The 16955-nt window shown below is 44.8% G+C and overlaps 1 protein-coding gene and 1 non-coding gene across 4 annotated transcripts; one reads left to right on the top strand and one right to left on the bottom strand.

Annotated features, from left to right (window-relative positions):
- trnap-agg (transfer RNA proline (anticodon AGG)) lies at positions 1-72 on the bottom strand. The gene has a single exon. It is a non-coding gene; the product is annotated as a tRNA-Pro (tRNA).
- Positions 73-605: 533 nt separating this feature from the next.
- Positions 606-10446, top strand: fam114a1 (family with sequence similarity 114 member A1). Of its 3 annotated transcripts, none has more exons than XM_068592136.1 (13): positions 606-658; positions 1871-2287; positions 2682-2766; positions 2916-3184; positions 4039-4173; positions 4306-4458; positions 4577-4751; positions 6236-6321; positions 7405-7644; positions 7813-7952; positions 8040-8112; positions 8332-8385; positions 8897-10446. In XM_068592136.1, exons 2-13 carry the CDS (start codon positions 1877-1879, stop codon positions 9014-9016), a joined length of 1941 nt encoding a protein of 646 aa, XP_068448237.1. In that variant the 5' UTR covers positions 606-658; positions 1871-1876; the 3' UTR covers positions 9017-10446. The 3 variants fall into 3 exon arrangements, with proteins under 3 accessions (XP_068448237.1, XP_068448238.1, XP_068448236.1); XM_068592137.1 differs by lacking the exon at positions 606-658 and adding an exon at positions 1723-1779 and having other exon boundaries at positions 4577-4712; XM_068592135.1 differs by lacking the exon at positions 606-658 and adding an exon at positions 1723-1779.
- Positions 10447-16955: the final 6509 nt, after the last annotated feature.

Below are 16955 nucleotides of genomic sequence, written 5' to 3'. Positions count from 1 at the left end.
GGGCTCGTCCGGGATTTGAACCCGGGACCTCTCGCACCCTAAGCGAGAATCATACCCCTAGACCAACGAGCCGATGAGGACAACCGCGAGCATTAGCGAATAAGAACTAAGCAAATATACGATAAAAGTGTGTTTTTAAATAGTTATTTTCTTCAATTGTACACCGTAACACTTTACGCTACTGTTAGGAATCTATGTTCAGCGACGCAGAAACAATTGAACTGCATGTTCTACTCAAATATAAGTATCATGGGGAAGCAAGATGATTCCCTCCTCCTCACTTCCGTCTTGGTTGACATCTGCGAAATCTCTCCAGCGTCTTCTTCACAGGAGCCGGCGGCAAATACATTGGGACCCTTTTTCATGATCAAACCCAAAGGAGTGCTTTAAATCCTGTCGGTTTCTCCAGAACATTGTCCTAAATTAGCCTGTGTATGCACTTGTTTTGGCTTTTTGGGAAGCTGAATTAAGTAGTTGTTAGCTTCAGTTATTAGCCCAAACGCGTGCGGCGGCTACGCGAGAGGGTTTTGAAACGTCTAGACAAAAGTCGTTCCCGAGGCAGGGAACTATCTTGTCCGCTGCTGCTCCTCGGTGCGGTCATCTCGCGGCCTGCCGACGTGGCGGGGCGGAAGAAGAGCCGCTGGCTGGCACCGAACGGGTGAGCTGCACTGTCACTTTCACGAAAACACTACCGTCTTTGAGCTTTATAACTTTTCTTTGACAGAAACAAGCGGGGAAAAAGGCAACAAACCCAGCAACGAAGTTTTAGTCATTAGTGTCACTGTTGTAAATGTGTTTGTATGTGTCGTGTCACACGTCTAAAGACTCTAAACATGCGAATAATAGCCTAATTGTCATGTTCGCTTTCAAACAGAACAGTGGTCTCTGTGTCTGCTTTACGTTGTTCTCTGTGTTGTTATCCTGCAGTAATGTGTTCAAATAGTGTTCAGAGAAGCAAAAGAGATATGATATATTGATGTCATCAACATTCAATGATTGTTTAAATTGAATCAGGTTGAGTAATGGCTTGAATTCGCTACAATGTATTCGACTGTCTCTACAGCTTGTGGATTGAATAATTCATTTAAATTTCCGATTAAAAAGAAAAAGACAATATTGTCAAGTTATACTTATTCTCTTGTCTTGTGTTGCAGCCTGTAGTCTGTTATTTGTGCGTACATTGGTATTGTGAACCGGTTTATCTACCACCTGGCGCACACAGTTTGTGACTGATAGCGTTGTGTGTTTTAAATGACATTCTGCTGACAGGAAAACAAACTTCAGCCTGACGGGAATCGTGTTGGGTGCGTGTTCACCGTGTGGCCGCTAGATGGTGCTGTTGAGCCACGAAGCGACAGAAACAACGACGCGCTTTTGCAACTTTCCGCACCGCTAACTTTGGCCTCAAACGTCGCACTTATCAGGCACTAGTGCAGAAAGTGACGACTTTAGAAAAGTGTGTGTGTGGTAGTGGAATTGATTTACTGATCAGCTTGTTATATTGAGTCTTGGGACCTTGTGCTAATACAGGAGCTGACACATGATGTGGTGTTTGTTTTTAAGAATGACATATCGTTCAAAAAAAAAAAAGTTAATTTTATTTTGAAGAGCTCAAAATTACAAATTGGCCTCAGAGGGCTTTACAATCTGTACACAGGACATCCTCATAGGATAAAACACGATCCATGGAAACCTGTGAGGCGAGAAAGCACGAATACTCCAGGGAAGACGCAGAGTTAGTAATGTGCATTAATGAGACATGGATTCAAACAGATGGAGGTTGTGTTATTAATCTGTAGTGACGGTGATAATCCCCATTTATTGTCATTCTGTTGTTATGATTAGGATACAAATATGTCTTCTCTTCCAGATCACCATGTCCCAGGCCGACGCAGACCCCTCTGACGTGCACCCGCACACTGACCTCGGCCCTTGTCAGGACGTCCCAGCGGCCTTTGCGCCGCCTCCAGCTCCTTTGCAGTCTCCTTTGATCCCACAGACTCTCGACCCTCCGCAGGCCACCGCAGAGGTGACTGGTGCGGAGGACTCCTCGGAGGGCCCGCCTGACCCACCGGAGGTCACTTCTGGGGGCCAGGGGATCATATGTGACCAACAGGAGCTTGCTGCCGGGGGCCAGAGGATCATATGTGACCAACCGGAGGTCACTTCTGGGAGCCAGGGGATCATATGTGACCAACAGGAGCTCGCTGCCGGGGGCCAGGGGATCATATGTGACCAACCGGTGAGTCTGGAGCCGGAGCCCGAGGCTGCAGAGGCGGACATGGAGGTTTGTGGCACAGGTTTCTTGACATACAGTGCACACTATGGCCCGTCTGGCCAGTACTGATTTGAGAGATGTGAAATATGATCATTGTTATTACTATTTTCAAGTTGCTAATTTAAGGACGGGGAAATCCTTTCTAAATGTAAATGATGACACTCTATATGAGGTCATGATACTTCAGTAGCTCAGATATATCTTTGGCCTTATGGCGCTGCAGTGTTTTGTTATGCATTGTTCGACATAGTCATTGATATGTATTTACCAGAATCAGCTTTATTAGCCATGCATTCATACGCATACAAGGAGTTTGACTGCAGACTTTCTGTTGCATCGTATATACACAGTCTGCAACAGGCTAATATCGTGTGTGTGTGTGTGTGTGTGTGTGTGTGTACAGAGTTCACCTCAGGAGAAAGAGAAAGGTTGGGGCGGTTGGAGTTCATGGGGGAAATCTCTCCTGAGCAGCGCCTCCTCCACAGTGGGTACGTTTCCTTCCTTCTACTTCTTCTTCTCCACTTTACGCTCCGTCTCCCCCCTGAAGTCTGCTCTGTGTGTGTGTGTGTGTGTGTGTGTGTGTGTGTGTGTGTGTGTGTGTGTGTGTGTGTGTGTGTGTGTGTGTGTGTGTGTGCAGGTCAGAGCCTGACTTCGGTTAAAACCAAGGCCGGAGAAGCTCTGCGTCTCCACAGGACCTCAGTGGGAGAGGAGGCACAAGAAGAAGCAAAGGAGGAGGATGATAAGGAAGAAGAGGAGGAGAAGGAGGAGGGAGCCGAGGAGGTGAAGAAAGAGGGAGGAGGTTCAAGTGGAGAGACGGAGCTGTCCAGCTCTGAGGAGACACCTGTGGGTGCTGCAGCTTCTGGCAGGGGCGTCTTCTCTACGATCACACACGCCATGCAGAACACAGTGAGTGCACACACGCACACAGACACATTTACACACACACACACAATGCACACAGACACACACACGCACACACACACACACAAAAGCTAAGAAGAATGACGGAAACTTTCCAGTGGAGATAAAGTTGTCTGTATTGTACATTAAAGGTGGCGTTGTGTTCATGTCAAGAGTTTGGGATAAAAATGCAACAAAAACAAAAATATCTAGTGTATCATAATCTTATCTCATAATCTTAATCTTCTTAATTTAAATAACTCTTATTTTTTGACTTGGTTAAAATGGTGACTTGGTATCTTTTATATTTTAATTGTATTATTATTTATTCAAATCATAGTTTCTGTGCTTCCATAAATAAAAGATGTCGGTCATCGTTGGTCGTCCACAAATCTGAAAAAAATCGTGATTGTTTATTCAAGTTACATCATTTTGCTTCAGTATAAATTATTATAAGATACAGATTTTGGTTCAGTAAGGTAGAATCTTGACATATTATTATTATTATTTATTTTTTAATTTATTTTTTGTATTGTCATTCCTCTTTTTTTATTAATTTCTATCAATTTCTCCATCTTTTACTGGCATAAATGGGCCTCCACATTCTGCGTGAGGAACAGCTAAAAGATGCTCGTCAACATTATCACGTGTGCTTCACTCTTCCAGCGGATGTTTTGCTCGTAGCAACACAACACAGGTTACCGCGCTTCATGAAAATTGTCCGAAGGGACGTCGACATTTCTAAGACGGCGTCCCATAACTGTGAATTGGACATTTTATTCTTCAAAGGCGAGAGCATGTCACCATCCCAGTATCCCCGCCCTCCCCCTCCTCTGTGTCTCTCCCCGTGTCCCTCTTAGGGTAAGTCGGTGATCAGCGGCGGTTTAGACGCCTTGGAGTTCATCGGAAAGAAGACCATGATTGCGCTTGCTGAGACTGACCCGGGTTTCCGGAAGACCAAGACCCTGATGCAGAAGACGGTCTCGCTGAGTCAGGCGCGTAGATCTCCTCCCACCAGACGGGTGGTGTCACCATCGCGTGGACTCTCTGAAGCGACCGCTCTTGGCGCGCTTGTTGTGTGAAGGCCTCCTTTTGTGATTTCTTTTTCTTCTTCTTCTTTTCCTCAGATGTTGAAGGAAGCCAAAGAGAAAGAGCGGGCCCGCCTGGGCAACCAGCCCATCAGCGCTCCCACGGCTCACTACGGCATTCTGTTTGATGACTACCAGGGCCTGCCGCACCTGGAGGCCCTGGAGATCCTGTCCAATGAGAGCGAGGCCAAGGTGAGGCCCGCACTCAATTGTCTTTATGTGTGTGTGTGTGTGTGTGTGTGTAGGGGGGGAGGGATATTTTCAGAAAACCGCCTTTTGTGAGTCACATGCTCTGAATATCGGCCCCTAGGTCCAAGCCTATCTGTCCTCCCTGTCGGAAGAGGAGCAGGAGGAGGTGAAGAAGGAGCTGATCTTCATCAAGGACATCTTCATCAAGCGAGAGGGGGAGGAGAAAGTAGAAGGAGGTGGACAGGCGGAGGATAACGGTGATCTAAGTTCCCACTTGCACTGTTCTACCCCCCTATGTGAGTCCCCACCCCCTTCAACCGGACCTGCTGCAGGTAGAGGCGGCCCCCTGAGCACTGACCCAGGATCAGTCTTACTCACACACTCGCACTGGATCAGAGGAGACAAGCAGTGATGTTTCACTTTGATTGACATTTTTTTTCCCATTCTAGTCCTTTTAGTTCAGTTTTCCATTTCAAATTCCACATCAGGGCTTTTGGCTTTATCGGCGCTTTATTAGCATTCACAGAATATTTTCATCCGACCCTTTTCCAAAGCGTATGACGCGTTCTTGAATATTGTTCCGTTCAAATCTAACTCGCCCAGCACTACCCATCACAAGGAAAATACCTGTTGTTCGCTTCATATCCAGGTAATGCTGCTTCTGCTGTGAGCTGAGCATCCTCGGTGCATTCAGGCAGAGAGCAGTGTGTCGCATTTATACAGAGATCTATTGGCAGAAATGGAATATAATATTGATGAGTGCACTTTTCATTATTAGTTTTTTACCGCCGTGTTTCTACAGTAGCCTGGAAAGGACAAACTGAACACCGGCTCCTCCTGACGGGGTCGTTAGCGCTTTAGCGTCGGTCCCCGCGCCGCTGAACTAAATAAGTGAATCAGACATTTTTATTAAATCAGAGATAAAGAACACATTAAAAGCCCCTCGGCTCACCTAAGAGGGAAAATACACGGCTTCCACTTTATGTGGCCGTCCAATCAGTGTTGATGGTAAATGTAGTCGGGTAGAGCAATACCTTTCGTCAGTGTGCCGTACTGGCAGAGAACGTTGGACATCCTCCTGTCGGCAGGGCCGTGCCGCCACTGTCTACATGTCCCAGGATGCATTGCGTGCGAGCTTCAGGGTCCTGACCGGCCTTATTCTCTTGCGTCGAGCGCCATTTTTCTTCCCGCTGTTTGAAATTCAAGCGAAGCGAGAACAAGCACGTTCTGTTTTTTTTTTTTTGCGTGCGCATAGCGCTCATTGCTACTCAGAGGAGGAGAACTACAAATCCCATCTTGTAGTGCTTCCTCGCATCCAATTAGGTCAAAGGTCAGGAACAGAACGGCAGCCAGCAGGGATTCAGTCTGTGGGTGTCAGCTCTGGTTTTGAAAGGCCGCTTTAAACTGTTCAAACATTGTGTACCTCACAAAAAATGATATACAAGCGTGTAAACTGCTCTTTATGATCCGGTGTCCGTGGTGTTCAGGGGCCGCCGACACGCTCGCATCGCAGAACCGCCAGAAGCTTCCAGATGCAGACGTCAAATCTACACATTGAGATCTAATTGTGATTTCTGTACAGGAGTTTGAATTAATGAGGGCGCATGACAAAAAAACATCAACAAGAATATTATCTCTGTGATCTGAGCATGGGAAGGGATCATTGCATGTGGTACAAATCTGTTCTCATGCCGCAGTTTGTGCATGTACGTCTCTCACAGCGGGCCCAGCGGAGCGCCCCGACATGACAAATGTGTGTTTGCGTGTGTTTCCGTGCCAGCCGCCGACGGCGAGGAGTTTGCGAGCGTTCTCACCGAGCTGCTGTTTGAACTTCACGTTGCAGCGACGCCTGACAAGCTCAACAAGGTGAGTGTCACACACACACACACACACACACACACACACACACACACACACACACACACTGAATCCTGCACACAGCAGCAGCATGTTGTTGGCTCAGAGGTTTGGTTCAGGGGATTATTCAGGGGTCTATCTTGGCACAATTTTCACATTCTCATATGCAGATTTATTAGTCGCTTGTCATCGTTTCTTTCCTGATGGAGTCCGACCCTTCATCGTGTGACTCAGCAGTTTGAGTGAGACAAATCGTGTGTGTGTGTGTGTGTGTGTGTGTGTGTGTGGAAACAAACAGTTCTGCTTCTCATCAAAGCACATCACGTGCAGTTACTTCCTCCTGAAGCTTGAAAATGAATAAAAATACATTTATGTTTACTTGACAGCAGTCGTCTTCTCTTCTGCCTTTGCTGGCACATTGCGATGCTTTCTGTCCGACGACATCGAACGCACTAAAGATTCTTTTGATAACACCCAATCCAATATTTATATATGTATAGATATAGATATTTTCTCTGTTTATTTGAGTAAATGAACATCCATCTGTAGTTCATCTCTATCGAGAGCATCTTTCTATCCTCAACCACATGAAAGAGTGAGTTTGAGCATTATTGTCCTGGATCCAGATTACCTGCTAATCCTCTGGGATTTTATGTTTTCACGGTTGGAATAATGCTCCCCGTATGGATTGTAATTTGGTTGGTTTATTCTTTTTCCATATCTCTTGTCCTTTCTGTATTGAACTAGCAGGAAAGCAAAGACTTCTCACAAACAACATAAATCTCACCTTAACTGGAAATCACGCTTAACAAATCCCCTTCAGGTGGAATATTCCTCCGTTTCTCTTATTATTATGAGATATTTGGTCCACACACTCACACACTGATAGTAATTTTGAACACCCGCTATCTCCCGCTGCAGCCTTACACGTAAAATGAAAGTTCTCCTCTTTTGAAGTCCTTCTGCATATTCAGATTCCCCATCTATAGAACCCACATTAGCATATAATCGTGGTTAAGCATCTGATTAGCATACATCAAGATGGCGATCCCTCGCCGCGCCGCGCTGACGGTGGTGATTATGCATCTGCAGGCGCGGAGGAGGGCCCACGATTGGGTGAGCGAGGTGGAACGGCCCGTCACCACGGAGACCGTTGACGGGGAAACGCGGCACCAGCCGGCAGGAGACGGCTCACCTGGCGAGAAGGAAAAGGAGGAGATGAAGAAGAAGGATGGGGAGGAGCAGCAGGACGGCGAGGGGAAGGGAGGAGAGGAGGAGGAGGAAGAAGAGAGGAAGAAGGAGGAGGATGCGAACAACCCCAGATCTTTAGAGGTGAGGTTGACTCAGGTGTTATGATGCTCGAATCAGAACTTTTTCAATTATTTGAATCACAAATTCGTCACAGACTGATCAGACTTGATACAGTGATTGTGTGTGTTTTGTGTTTGTGTTTGTGTGTGTGTGTGTGTGTGTGTGTGTGTGTGTGTGTGTGTGTTCCAGGCTGTCTACCTGTCGTCAGTAAGCAGTCTGGCAGAAGTGACGGCTCGCAGCATCGAGCAGCTCCACAAGGTGGCAGAGCTCATCCTCCACGGCCAGGACCTGGAGAAACCAGCCAGAGACCAGGCTCTCATCCTCACCAGGTGTGTGTGAGTGTGTGAGACTGACTGACTGACTGACTGACTGACTGACTGACTGACTAAAATGTATTATCATTTTGTCTATTCCAGGTTGACATGTGCCATGTGTAAAGAGGTGGAGTGTTTGGCCAAGAAGTTTTCCGACACACTGCTTCTTGTTGGGGTAGGAGTGTGTGTGTGTGTGCGTGCGTGTGCGTGTGTGTCCGTGTGTGGCCCTTTCTGTGTTTTGGAGAGTTTTTAGAATCACACTCGTCAGCAGTTTTCATTTCCTCCAAATTGTGTCGCCACGAAGGAAAATCCAAATTATTGCCAGCGTCTTTCCTAAATGTTTGGTCTTTGTAGTTTTTCTCTCTCACTGTGCTGCTTCCCGTCCCTCTAACAGGACCAGAGGAAAGCCGAGGAGTTGAGTCCGCTGGTGGACAACGTGCTGTTAGAGGTGAGGCGCTCTGGCTTCTCCAGACGATCTTGATTTAAATCAGGCGACCGTGAATGAAATGAACCGGCGCGGCGGTCTCGATGCGACGACGACCGCTCGCAGCGCGTCACTAATCGTTGTGAGGATTCATGTTTACTTTGTTAACGGGGAATAACGTGAGGCCGCCGCGACATGTTTAACGATGCGTTAAGACATTAGGAAACGGTGTGGTTCAGTATGTTCATGCATGAAGTCGCATCAGCCTCAGATGTACGTTACAGCTCCATTAATTTCTGGATATTTTCAAATATTCCCTGCACCTGTTCAACAAGTTACACATTTTTATGTTCGTTTGGGAAATGATGAACATTTAAAATAATGTTTTGATGGACAAAGTAAAGCAGAATTTAATCATAAAGTCAGACACAAATACAGTAAAGATGTAAAATCAGACAAAACACAGCAACAGATGTAACAAATCAATCGATGATGATGATGATGATGATGATGATCACGGCTCTCCGGTCTGCAGGGCTCCAACAGTACCAACTACATCGAGGATGCTCTGCAGCTGCTGCTGCCCGTCCTGCAGATCTCCCACATCCAGCACTGTCGCCCCACCACAGAACCAGCGGCACAGACGCAGCACTAACACACACACACACACACACACACACACACACACACACACACACACACACACACACTACATGCTCACCCGCTTGTCTTAATGTATCTATTGTTGTACAGAGAAGTACGGAGAATAGATTATTCCAGATGAAGTGCTTAAATCTACATCCAGTGCCATAGTAACAGCCAGACGATGTTTTATATATATAAATCTATACATACTTAATATAATCTTTTAGGATTTAACAACTCGATATGTGTAGAAACGACCGACATGCAGGTTGTATGTGTGACTCTTCCACGTTGACTCGCTGGATGTTTCTGCATCGCGTCCAAAAAGATGAACCAAAAACGACTGACCGTGCTGACGGCGCGCTACATTAATGTTTATTAAGCTTCCTTTGCACTCCTCTGTGGTGCTCTGTTCATTTCAACACTTGAAATGTGTGTTTCGCTGAAACGCTTTAATCTGGTGTGAGTCAAAAGGCCAGTATTAGTGATTATACTTATTCATTTTTTGCTTGTTTTTTTAATGTTAAATTATGTAAAGACACACTGGCATCGATGCCGCTCTCATCCAGTTGGAATGGACAGAAGAAAATCTGATCTTCATGTTTTTAAATGCCAAAATCCTTCTCCTTCTCCCTTGTTGTATTGTTTACAATGAAGATGTAATCTGCGTTAATCCATCTCAGATTACGCTCTGTTGCGCTGCTACATTTACCAAGCACAGGGCCACGTTTTTTTGGGGGGGAAAGTGTGCTTGTCGGCTTTCTTGCCTCAGAGTTATTACGAGAAGACCACAGCCGTATCGACCTGTTGGCGAGGAGGAGCATGCCATGTGTTCCTGAAAATGTCGAATATGTATTTAATAACAAAACGGCACGTCGCGCCCTCTGTTGGATCGGAATCCCGACACCTTGAAGAGAGCATTAGCCGTAACATTTTAATTCCTCTCGCCCTCCTGAATAAAGGCTTTAAATAGTGTCGGTGAGAGATTTGCTCACTTCTTGCTCACCAGACATGTTATCTCATTAATGTTCCACATTACTGTTTTCTCCCTTTCCTGCGATCACATGTCGAGGCTCAGCAGCAATCCCAAGGTGCTCGCAGCGCGGCTGTGATTTCATATCCAGTGTTAAATTGGCTCTTAGCTTCCAGCCAGCAGATCTCTGACAGAGCACTCTGTTCCTCCTCATCCTCCTTTCTTTTCAGGGATACATTGATGCAGGCAAGAAAGATACGTAAAAGTAAAAGTAATATTCGTCTATCTGTCGTAAAGTTTTGCCTCCTCTCAGCTGAATCCAGCTGGGGTGAAGCCTAAGAATACAAAATGAGGAAAAAGTTTCTAGTGAGAAATGTTTGGTAGGCATTTATTTCGGTGTGGACAGTAGAGTAATATATTAAGATGCCCCTCTAATAAAGTGTCAGCCTCAGTATGTGTCTCAGATGTTTGTTTCCTTGAGTTTCACCATTTAGGTGGCTGCTAATTGAAGCAGTCCGTTTCTATTTGTAGGCAGTGCGCTCCTCTGTCAGCAGGTCTGCTCCTCTGTGAGGGACGAGGTGGAGGGATGGATGCGATGATGCAGATTTGCTAAAAATGGACAAGATACAATATACAGACTGGAGTTAGACGACAGTGAAAAGCATCCATCCATCCAGCAGGGGGCGACTCCTCCGATTGCGAAATCAAATCTATGAGAAAATGACCCTACTTCTAACTTAATAACTCAGTAAAGATTTGAAACAATACTTTAGTATATCAATAGCTAGTTTTGTTCCACTGGTGTAGGCATACGTTGATATTTTATAAATGTAACGCAGTAATGTTTACACAGGGTAGATTTTCACTGACATACCAAGTACATTTGTAGTATTTTAGATTTAATAGTAAAATGTATTTAAGGAACAGTGATTTTCCTTGTCTAAATGGTTTAATTTGATAAGAAGACAGTGTACATTAATTTTAAAAAAAATTGTCAATCCGTCGTGAGGCAACTTTTCATCTGTAGTCCGAGAGGCAGATGTTAAAAAACAACATAAAAACAGAAATAGGAATAAATATACAGGGTTATAAAATGTGTACATAGTGTATTTTATATTCTCTGACTCGCTCCACCAATCTGAAGCGAGCCCGTCTGCATAATAAGTTCTTTGAGGCCGACTTGAATGCAGTCGTACCTGAATAGCAGTGGTCAACGTTTCCATCCAGCAGAGTTTCAATGTCTTCTGAAAAGAGCGTTTGAAGAACATTAACACACAAAGTCGCTCTTGGCTCTGAATTAGTTTCAGTGTGTGTGTGTGTTCACAGATTGAGTGTTCACCTTGAGAGTCCACCTCTTGAATGGGGGACAGCCCTGTGCGTTTAAAACATAAAGTTAGTCAAAGGAAACGACGGATTCATCAAATGAATCAAACTGCGTGCACGTGTGCAACGGACCTGGATGCGGTCGGGACGCAGAAGCGTGAAAGATCATCCCTGGAGGTCATCGAGAGGTCATTAGTATCCATACTGGTTCAATTGAAATCATAACAAATATCAATTTTACCTTTGGCAATGATGGTCTCTGTGTGCTTCTCACCATCTATGTGAAATATCAAGACAACATTACTGTACATCAGGCATGTTTATTATTACTCATTTCATAAATAGGTTGGGTTTTTTTCTAAATATTTTGAATTGAATATAGAAATATCACAATTTACCGTTCAACTGCGGGCCCGTGACAGCGTAACCGAGAGGGAGCACATCGGGGTTTTCTGATAAATAAAAATAATATTATGTTCAGGTCAACTTCAAAAGCTCAACCTGGATTCCTCAAACTGGGAGGAACTTTCATGAGAACTTCACATATTACAAAAGCACAAAGTACACAGACAAACAACTAAGTCATGAATATATACATTGAGAAACGCCTGTGCTTTCAGGTGAACGTTTGCGTTATGCTGTTAACAGGTGGGCGCCGATTCTCGGCAGCAAATGCCGATCTCTGTTCTTTTGGCCACTTCTGTGTTCAGCTGTTGGCTCTCGAGATCTCAGCTCAACATGGAGCTTGAGTTGAGAGCGGCCGTATCAAACCTGGAACCCTGTTTAAAAAAGATTTGCAGTGGAAAGCAGGCTCATTGCAGCCACTAACACTGATACCACTGGGTGGATCACACATGCCACTCATTTTGTCGTGTTTTGCAAAAGAATTGCTTATTGTTTTCCACAATGAGCTATCTACAGTTATGTTTTGCACATATGTAACTTTATTTGCATTCTTCTAACAAAGTGATTGCACATTGTATTTGTTTTTGTCTGATGGAGCAATCTGGTTGGCTTGAAAGTGATTGCAATTTTCTTTATTTTATTATTTATAAAAGCACAGATGGAGGAAATTTAGTGCGGACCATTTTGTTACAATTTAGTTAGGGCGTGACAGAAAATGTTTGAGAAACACTGACCTAACCCAATGTGTGTATGTGTGTGTGTGTGTGTGTGTGTGTGTGTGTGTGTGTGTGTGTGTGTCTTACTGCATGAGCATCTCTTCCAGTAGATTAGTCCGAGCACAGTTGTGACTATAGTCAGCATCACCACACACAGCAGAGCCAGCCAGAGCGCCCTGAACACACAGCGCCACTCGTCTGAGGACAGAGAGGGAGTTACTGTAACAGACTGTAACACACACTCCTCACACGACGCTCCTGATCTGGGATGTGATACATTTCTGGCCACATTCTCGCCAGTGAGAATAATAGTTATGAAGATATTGATGATGACGTTCCTCACAACTAAATACAACCACGTCTAAAATATATTTAAAAAATACATGGGTGGATGTTTTGACCTTTATTAGTGAGACTGGATATAGAGTTATACGTTCTCTGTGATGTAATTCTTCCTCTTAAAACATTTCAGATATTCACAATGACATTTCTTTGCATGTTCTTTCAATTTTAGATGTTCACGATTGGGTTTTTGATATCTTCAATAGTATTTTTTGACAGAAAAACTTCACATTAGTGACGTTTTTCGGCCTATTATCATGTATTATCTATCCAGAATACACCTGTAGATATTTGCAGATGCATTGTTGCATATTCAGCCTCAAGTTAATAAAGCCAAACAATGAGCAAGTCTACACGATGCATATCTAAACCAAATCATTAGCAAATGAGCAACTTACAATTTTCACTTCAACACATGACTTCTGTCCCTTACTCTTATTTGTACCAATAGAAAATATGAAATAGCCAAAACAGATATATATATAACGATACAATTACTGAGTGGAATATTTGGGGCGTAATTTACAAATAGCAGCTATGTAAAAATCCACATGAACTGTCCATTTTCTTAATTATTAACTGTCTCACAGAGGTAGGTAGGTAGGTAGGTAGGTAGGTAGGTAGGTAGGTAGTACCATAGGCCCTGACATGCTACAAACCACTCTGTTAAGCCAGAATTAGAACAGACAGAAGTCAGTGAGTTTTCATTTCAGGGAATCTAGAAGTCTTTCCCACAACCCTGGCGCTACATGTACACATACCAGCCCTTTGTTCCCTTTGTTCCCTTTGTTCTGAGCCAGCCACCTGAACCTGAACCCATAACCTTTAAATCTCTGCTCGTCTGCCTGCAAGCTTGTGCACCATCATTCTTTTCAGTAAATTCCCAAACTGTTGTGACTGTCAGGATTTGAGTGCTTTTTTCCCTCGTTTCTACTCGGCTGACAAATGTAACTGGTGAGCGACGAAGAGGAGAAAACACCCGGAAAAATAAATCCAGAAATGAGACAAACATAAAGGAATAATAGCAGATGATACAGCGACAAATGGAAGCAGAGAGGAAAGTGAGAGGATGGAAAAAAAGTTGAGTGGAAACACACACACACACACAAACACACACACGCACACACACACACTGGAAAATATGAGTTAGCCGTATAGCTTGGTGGACTGTTGGAGAGACGAACAGAATCAATATGCCTCGGAGATACAGTAGATTGAGATGTACTGTTACTCGAGGATCCTCCAGCCCAGAGATAGGAAAAGGGAAACGAAGTCACGGAGCTGAGATTGAAGTCAAGAGAAGAAGAATTGAGGGAAATTTTGCTCTATTGAAAGAAATGACTCCTCCGTGGACTGAGAGAGAAGACGGTTCTGAATGAGATCCAATCACTTTAACCCAAAATGAAAACTGATGGGACAATTTCTTCCCTCTCTTCTTCTGACCACCCGGGGACCGAAGAGCGCTCTCTCATCCCGACACCGACCTCTCTGTGAGCGTTTCCATGGCAGCTCCTCCTGCGCCGTTCGATTGGCGAGCCAAAGGAGACAGCGCCTCGGATTGGCCGACTCAGGGAGACAGCAGTAAAACACCCTCCTCTGCTCTTCATTGTCCCTCCACTCCTCCTCCTCCTCTTCGTCCTCCCCAGGTGGGTGGAGGTGTAAGGAGCTGTGATTGCTGCCGCTGTACAAGGTGAGATTCAGGGTCTCTGCGTCACTCAGTCGAAGCTCCACCGACACCTCGAGGTGTGTTTTGAGATCTGCGAACGGATAAAGAGATGATAGATTGCAGCCGTATCGACACATTTTGTGAGCTCGAGGCTTAATGCTAACGCCAGCATGCTAACATGCTAACACGCTGATGTTCAACATTTACCTTGTTTGCCTTCCTACTTTAGCGTGCTAACATGTACTCGCGCCGCACTGTTCGAACACAAACAAACCTACTCATGAAATCTTTTAACACGAGTAACATCAATTCAGAGACGTCTAGTCACCAAGGGGTTTTTGGAGGTCAAAGGTTAAGGCCATTGTGGTCAAACTGTGACTAAAAGTATCTAAAAGTGAGCTACTCAGTTACAACTTTTGTTAGCCTGCAATGCACAAACACGGCCGTTTTCAGTGACAGTTAATGTGAGCAAACCGTAGCTGCGAGCTGAAAACGAGACCGAGCAGCGTGATGAAATGTTCTAAGTTCATCGGACACTAAATTAACAGATTGAAGCTCCTAAATTTAACTGGGAGTGAGCTTCACAACATAAATATCAACCTCATTGCTGCGCTAGAGGACAGGCCACGGGATCCCCCATAGTGAGTATAGGACTCATCCTCTGCCTTTGTAATACCTGAAGAGGACATGTTTCTCTGTAATTCTGCCATGTCGACATCTGCTTCACACATGAACCAGTTCTTTTCTAGGTCCCTCCTGGAGTGCGACTCTGGATCTGTCGCGTTGCTCTGATTGCAGTCCTGCTCCCACTTGTTGCTTCCCGGAGTCCGCGGAGGGTCACACAAACCCCTTCCCTCAATTTCAGCGTCACCGCTCTTCCCATTTGCCCCCTCCTGCTGCCGATTCCCTCGCTCACAGGGTCGGTAGGGCAGGCAGAGGAAGTTCACTTTTGATACTGAAATATGAGAGAGAGAGAGAGAGAGAGAGAGAGAGAGAGAGAGAGAGACAGAGAGAGAGAGAGAGAGAGAGAGAGAGAGAGAGAGAACAGACGATTCAGAGCCATTTCTCGGCGGGAGCAGGATGAGAGTGGTGAGGGGAAAAAAAAACAAAAAAAACACACCGCAAAGTGCTCTCAAGTCAGGAACCCGAGCGAGAACTCAAAATGGAAGCTATTGCCTCCAGTTCATGTCTGACACACAAAGACAGACAGGAGAGGCACAGACAAAAAGGCAAAACCATTGAAGGCAAAGACGAGCACGAAGCCTAAAGCGAACTGCTCTCGAAACGAGAACAAGCTTTTCAAGGCAACACAATGCGGAAAGCACTTTCAAAGCAGCCATCAGTCAGTGTTGTGTGGAGCTCTGTGTGGAAGTGTTTCTGTGCCGCCGCGCTGGCGACAGACGTGTTGGGAGGCCTTCTGGTTTCTGGTTGTCTGTCTGTCCGTTCAGTCCAGTCCATTCTCGGGAAGATATCTCAGGAACACGCAGAAGGAATTGCTTGAAATGTGGCGCAAATGTCCACCTGGACTGAAGGATGAACACAATTTGTAGGTTGTAATAGTAAAATATAGTATTGTCATGTTATGTGAAGATAGAGTCGAAGCTGAAGTAGATCAAAGGCCTGTTTTCCTTCCTTATGTATATGAAAGGGGGGGTCGTGAACAGGAAGGGGGTTGAACTTCCAGGGCAAAGGAAAACGTAACTTCTTTGATCTCAAGGACCAAGAGACAAGAGGTCAAGCACATGCCATGACTCAGCGTTTTTCCTCGTATCACCATGGCTTGGAGGCGTAACCCTCAACATGTCTAACGTGGGGTTGCGACTGTTGTTTCATTGAATCTTGCGTCACAGACTACTTTGAGTAGCTGCTGCATACTTTTCCTTCTTGCAAGAACAAACGGATGAAAGACAACTTTGATTCAGAGACTCCATTCCTCCTCAGCAGATCGACAGAGAAAATCTTCCATCATATGGTCAACGGTCGAGGTCTCTGTGACCTCACGTCCGTAAATGTCTTCAAATTTGGCTCAAACGTCCACTTGGACCTCTGGACTGGAAGGATGAACTGAACAAATTTGGCGGTAAACGGTCGAGGTCTCTGTGACCCCACAAAACACGTTTCTTGACCATAACTCAAGATATGACATGCCAATTATGCCAATTTTTACACAAATGTCTCATAGTAAAAGATGATGAAGTGGGGACATTTTGTGTGAACTGCAACATGACTGATTGAGGTGTACTACCACAAAGCAGTAATTCCAGGTTCAGCTCAGAGAGATAGAAAAAGTAGACCTTGAAAGAAAGTTGACAAGAGCAGGAAGGAACAGAACAAAGAGACTTGACTAGATAAAGTTGACTGCTTTTTAAAGGTAAGCTTTTGAAATAAAGTTTGCGCAAAACGTATGAGAAAAACACTTTGAGTTTCAGGCTTTTAACCTTTTATAAACCGTGCGAAAATCCTCCCAGACCTATTTTAAGTCCCAGCATGCCCCATTCAGACAATCTTTTGGCATAAAATATGT

Source organism: Clinocottus analis, unplaced genomic scaffold (genome assembly GCF_023055335.1).
Source record: "Clinocottus analis isolate CAN_PGR_092001 unplaced genomic scaffold, fCliAna1.0.p SCAF_26, whole genome shotgun sequence".
NCBI lineage: Eukaryota > Metazoa > Chordata > Actinopteri > Perciformes > Cottidae > Clinocottus > Clinocottus analis.
Note: the sequence above shows the minus strand (reverse complement) of the source record. Positions and strands in the feature narration are given on the sequence as shown.

What these genes read in the sequence shown, in the direction of transcription:
- fam114a1 (XM_068592135.1), top strand. Translation starts at nt 1,753, where the DNA reads ATGAGACATGGATTCAAACAGATGGAG. An exon ending in CAGCGCCTCCTCCACAGTGG is followed by an intron (nt 2,767 to 2,915) that starts GTACGTTTCCTT and finishes GTGTGTGTGCAG; the next exon opens with GTCAGAGCCTGACTTCGGTT. An exon ending in ACACACTGCTTCTTGTTGGG is followed by an intron (nt 8,113 to 8,331) that starts GTAGGAGTGTGT and finishes TCCCTCTAACAG; the next exon opens with GACCAGAGGAAAGCCGAGGA.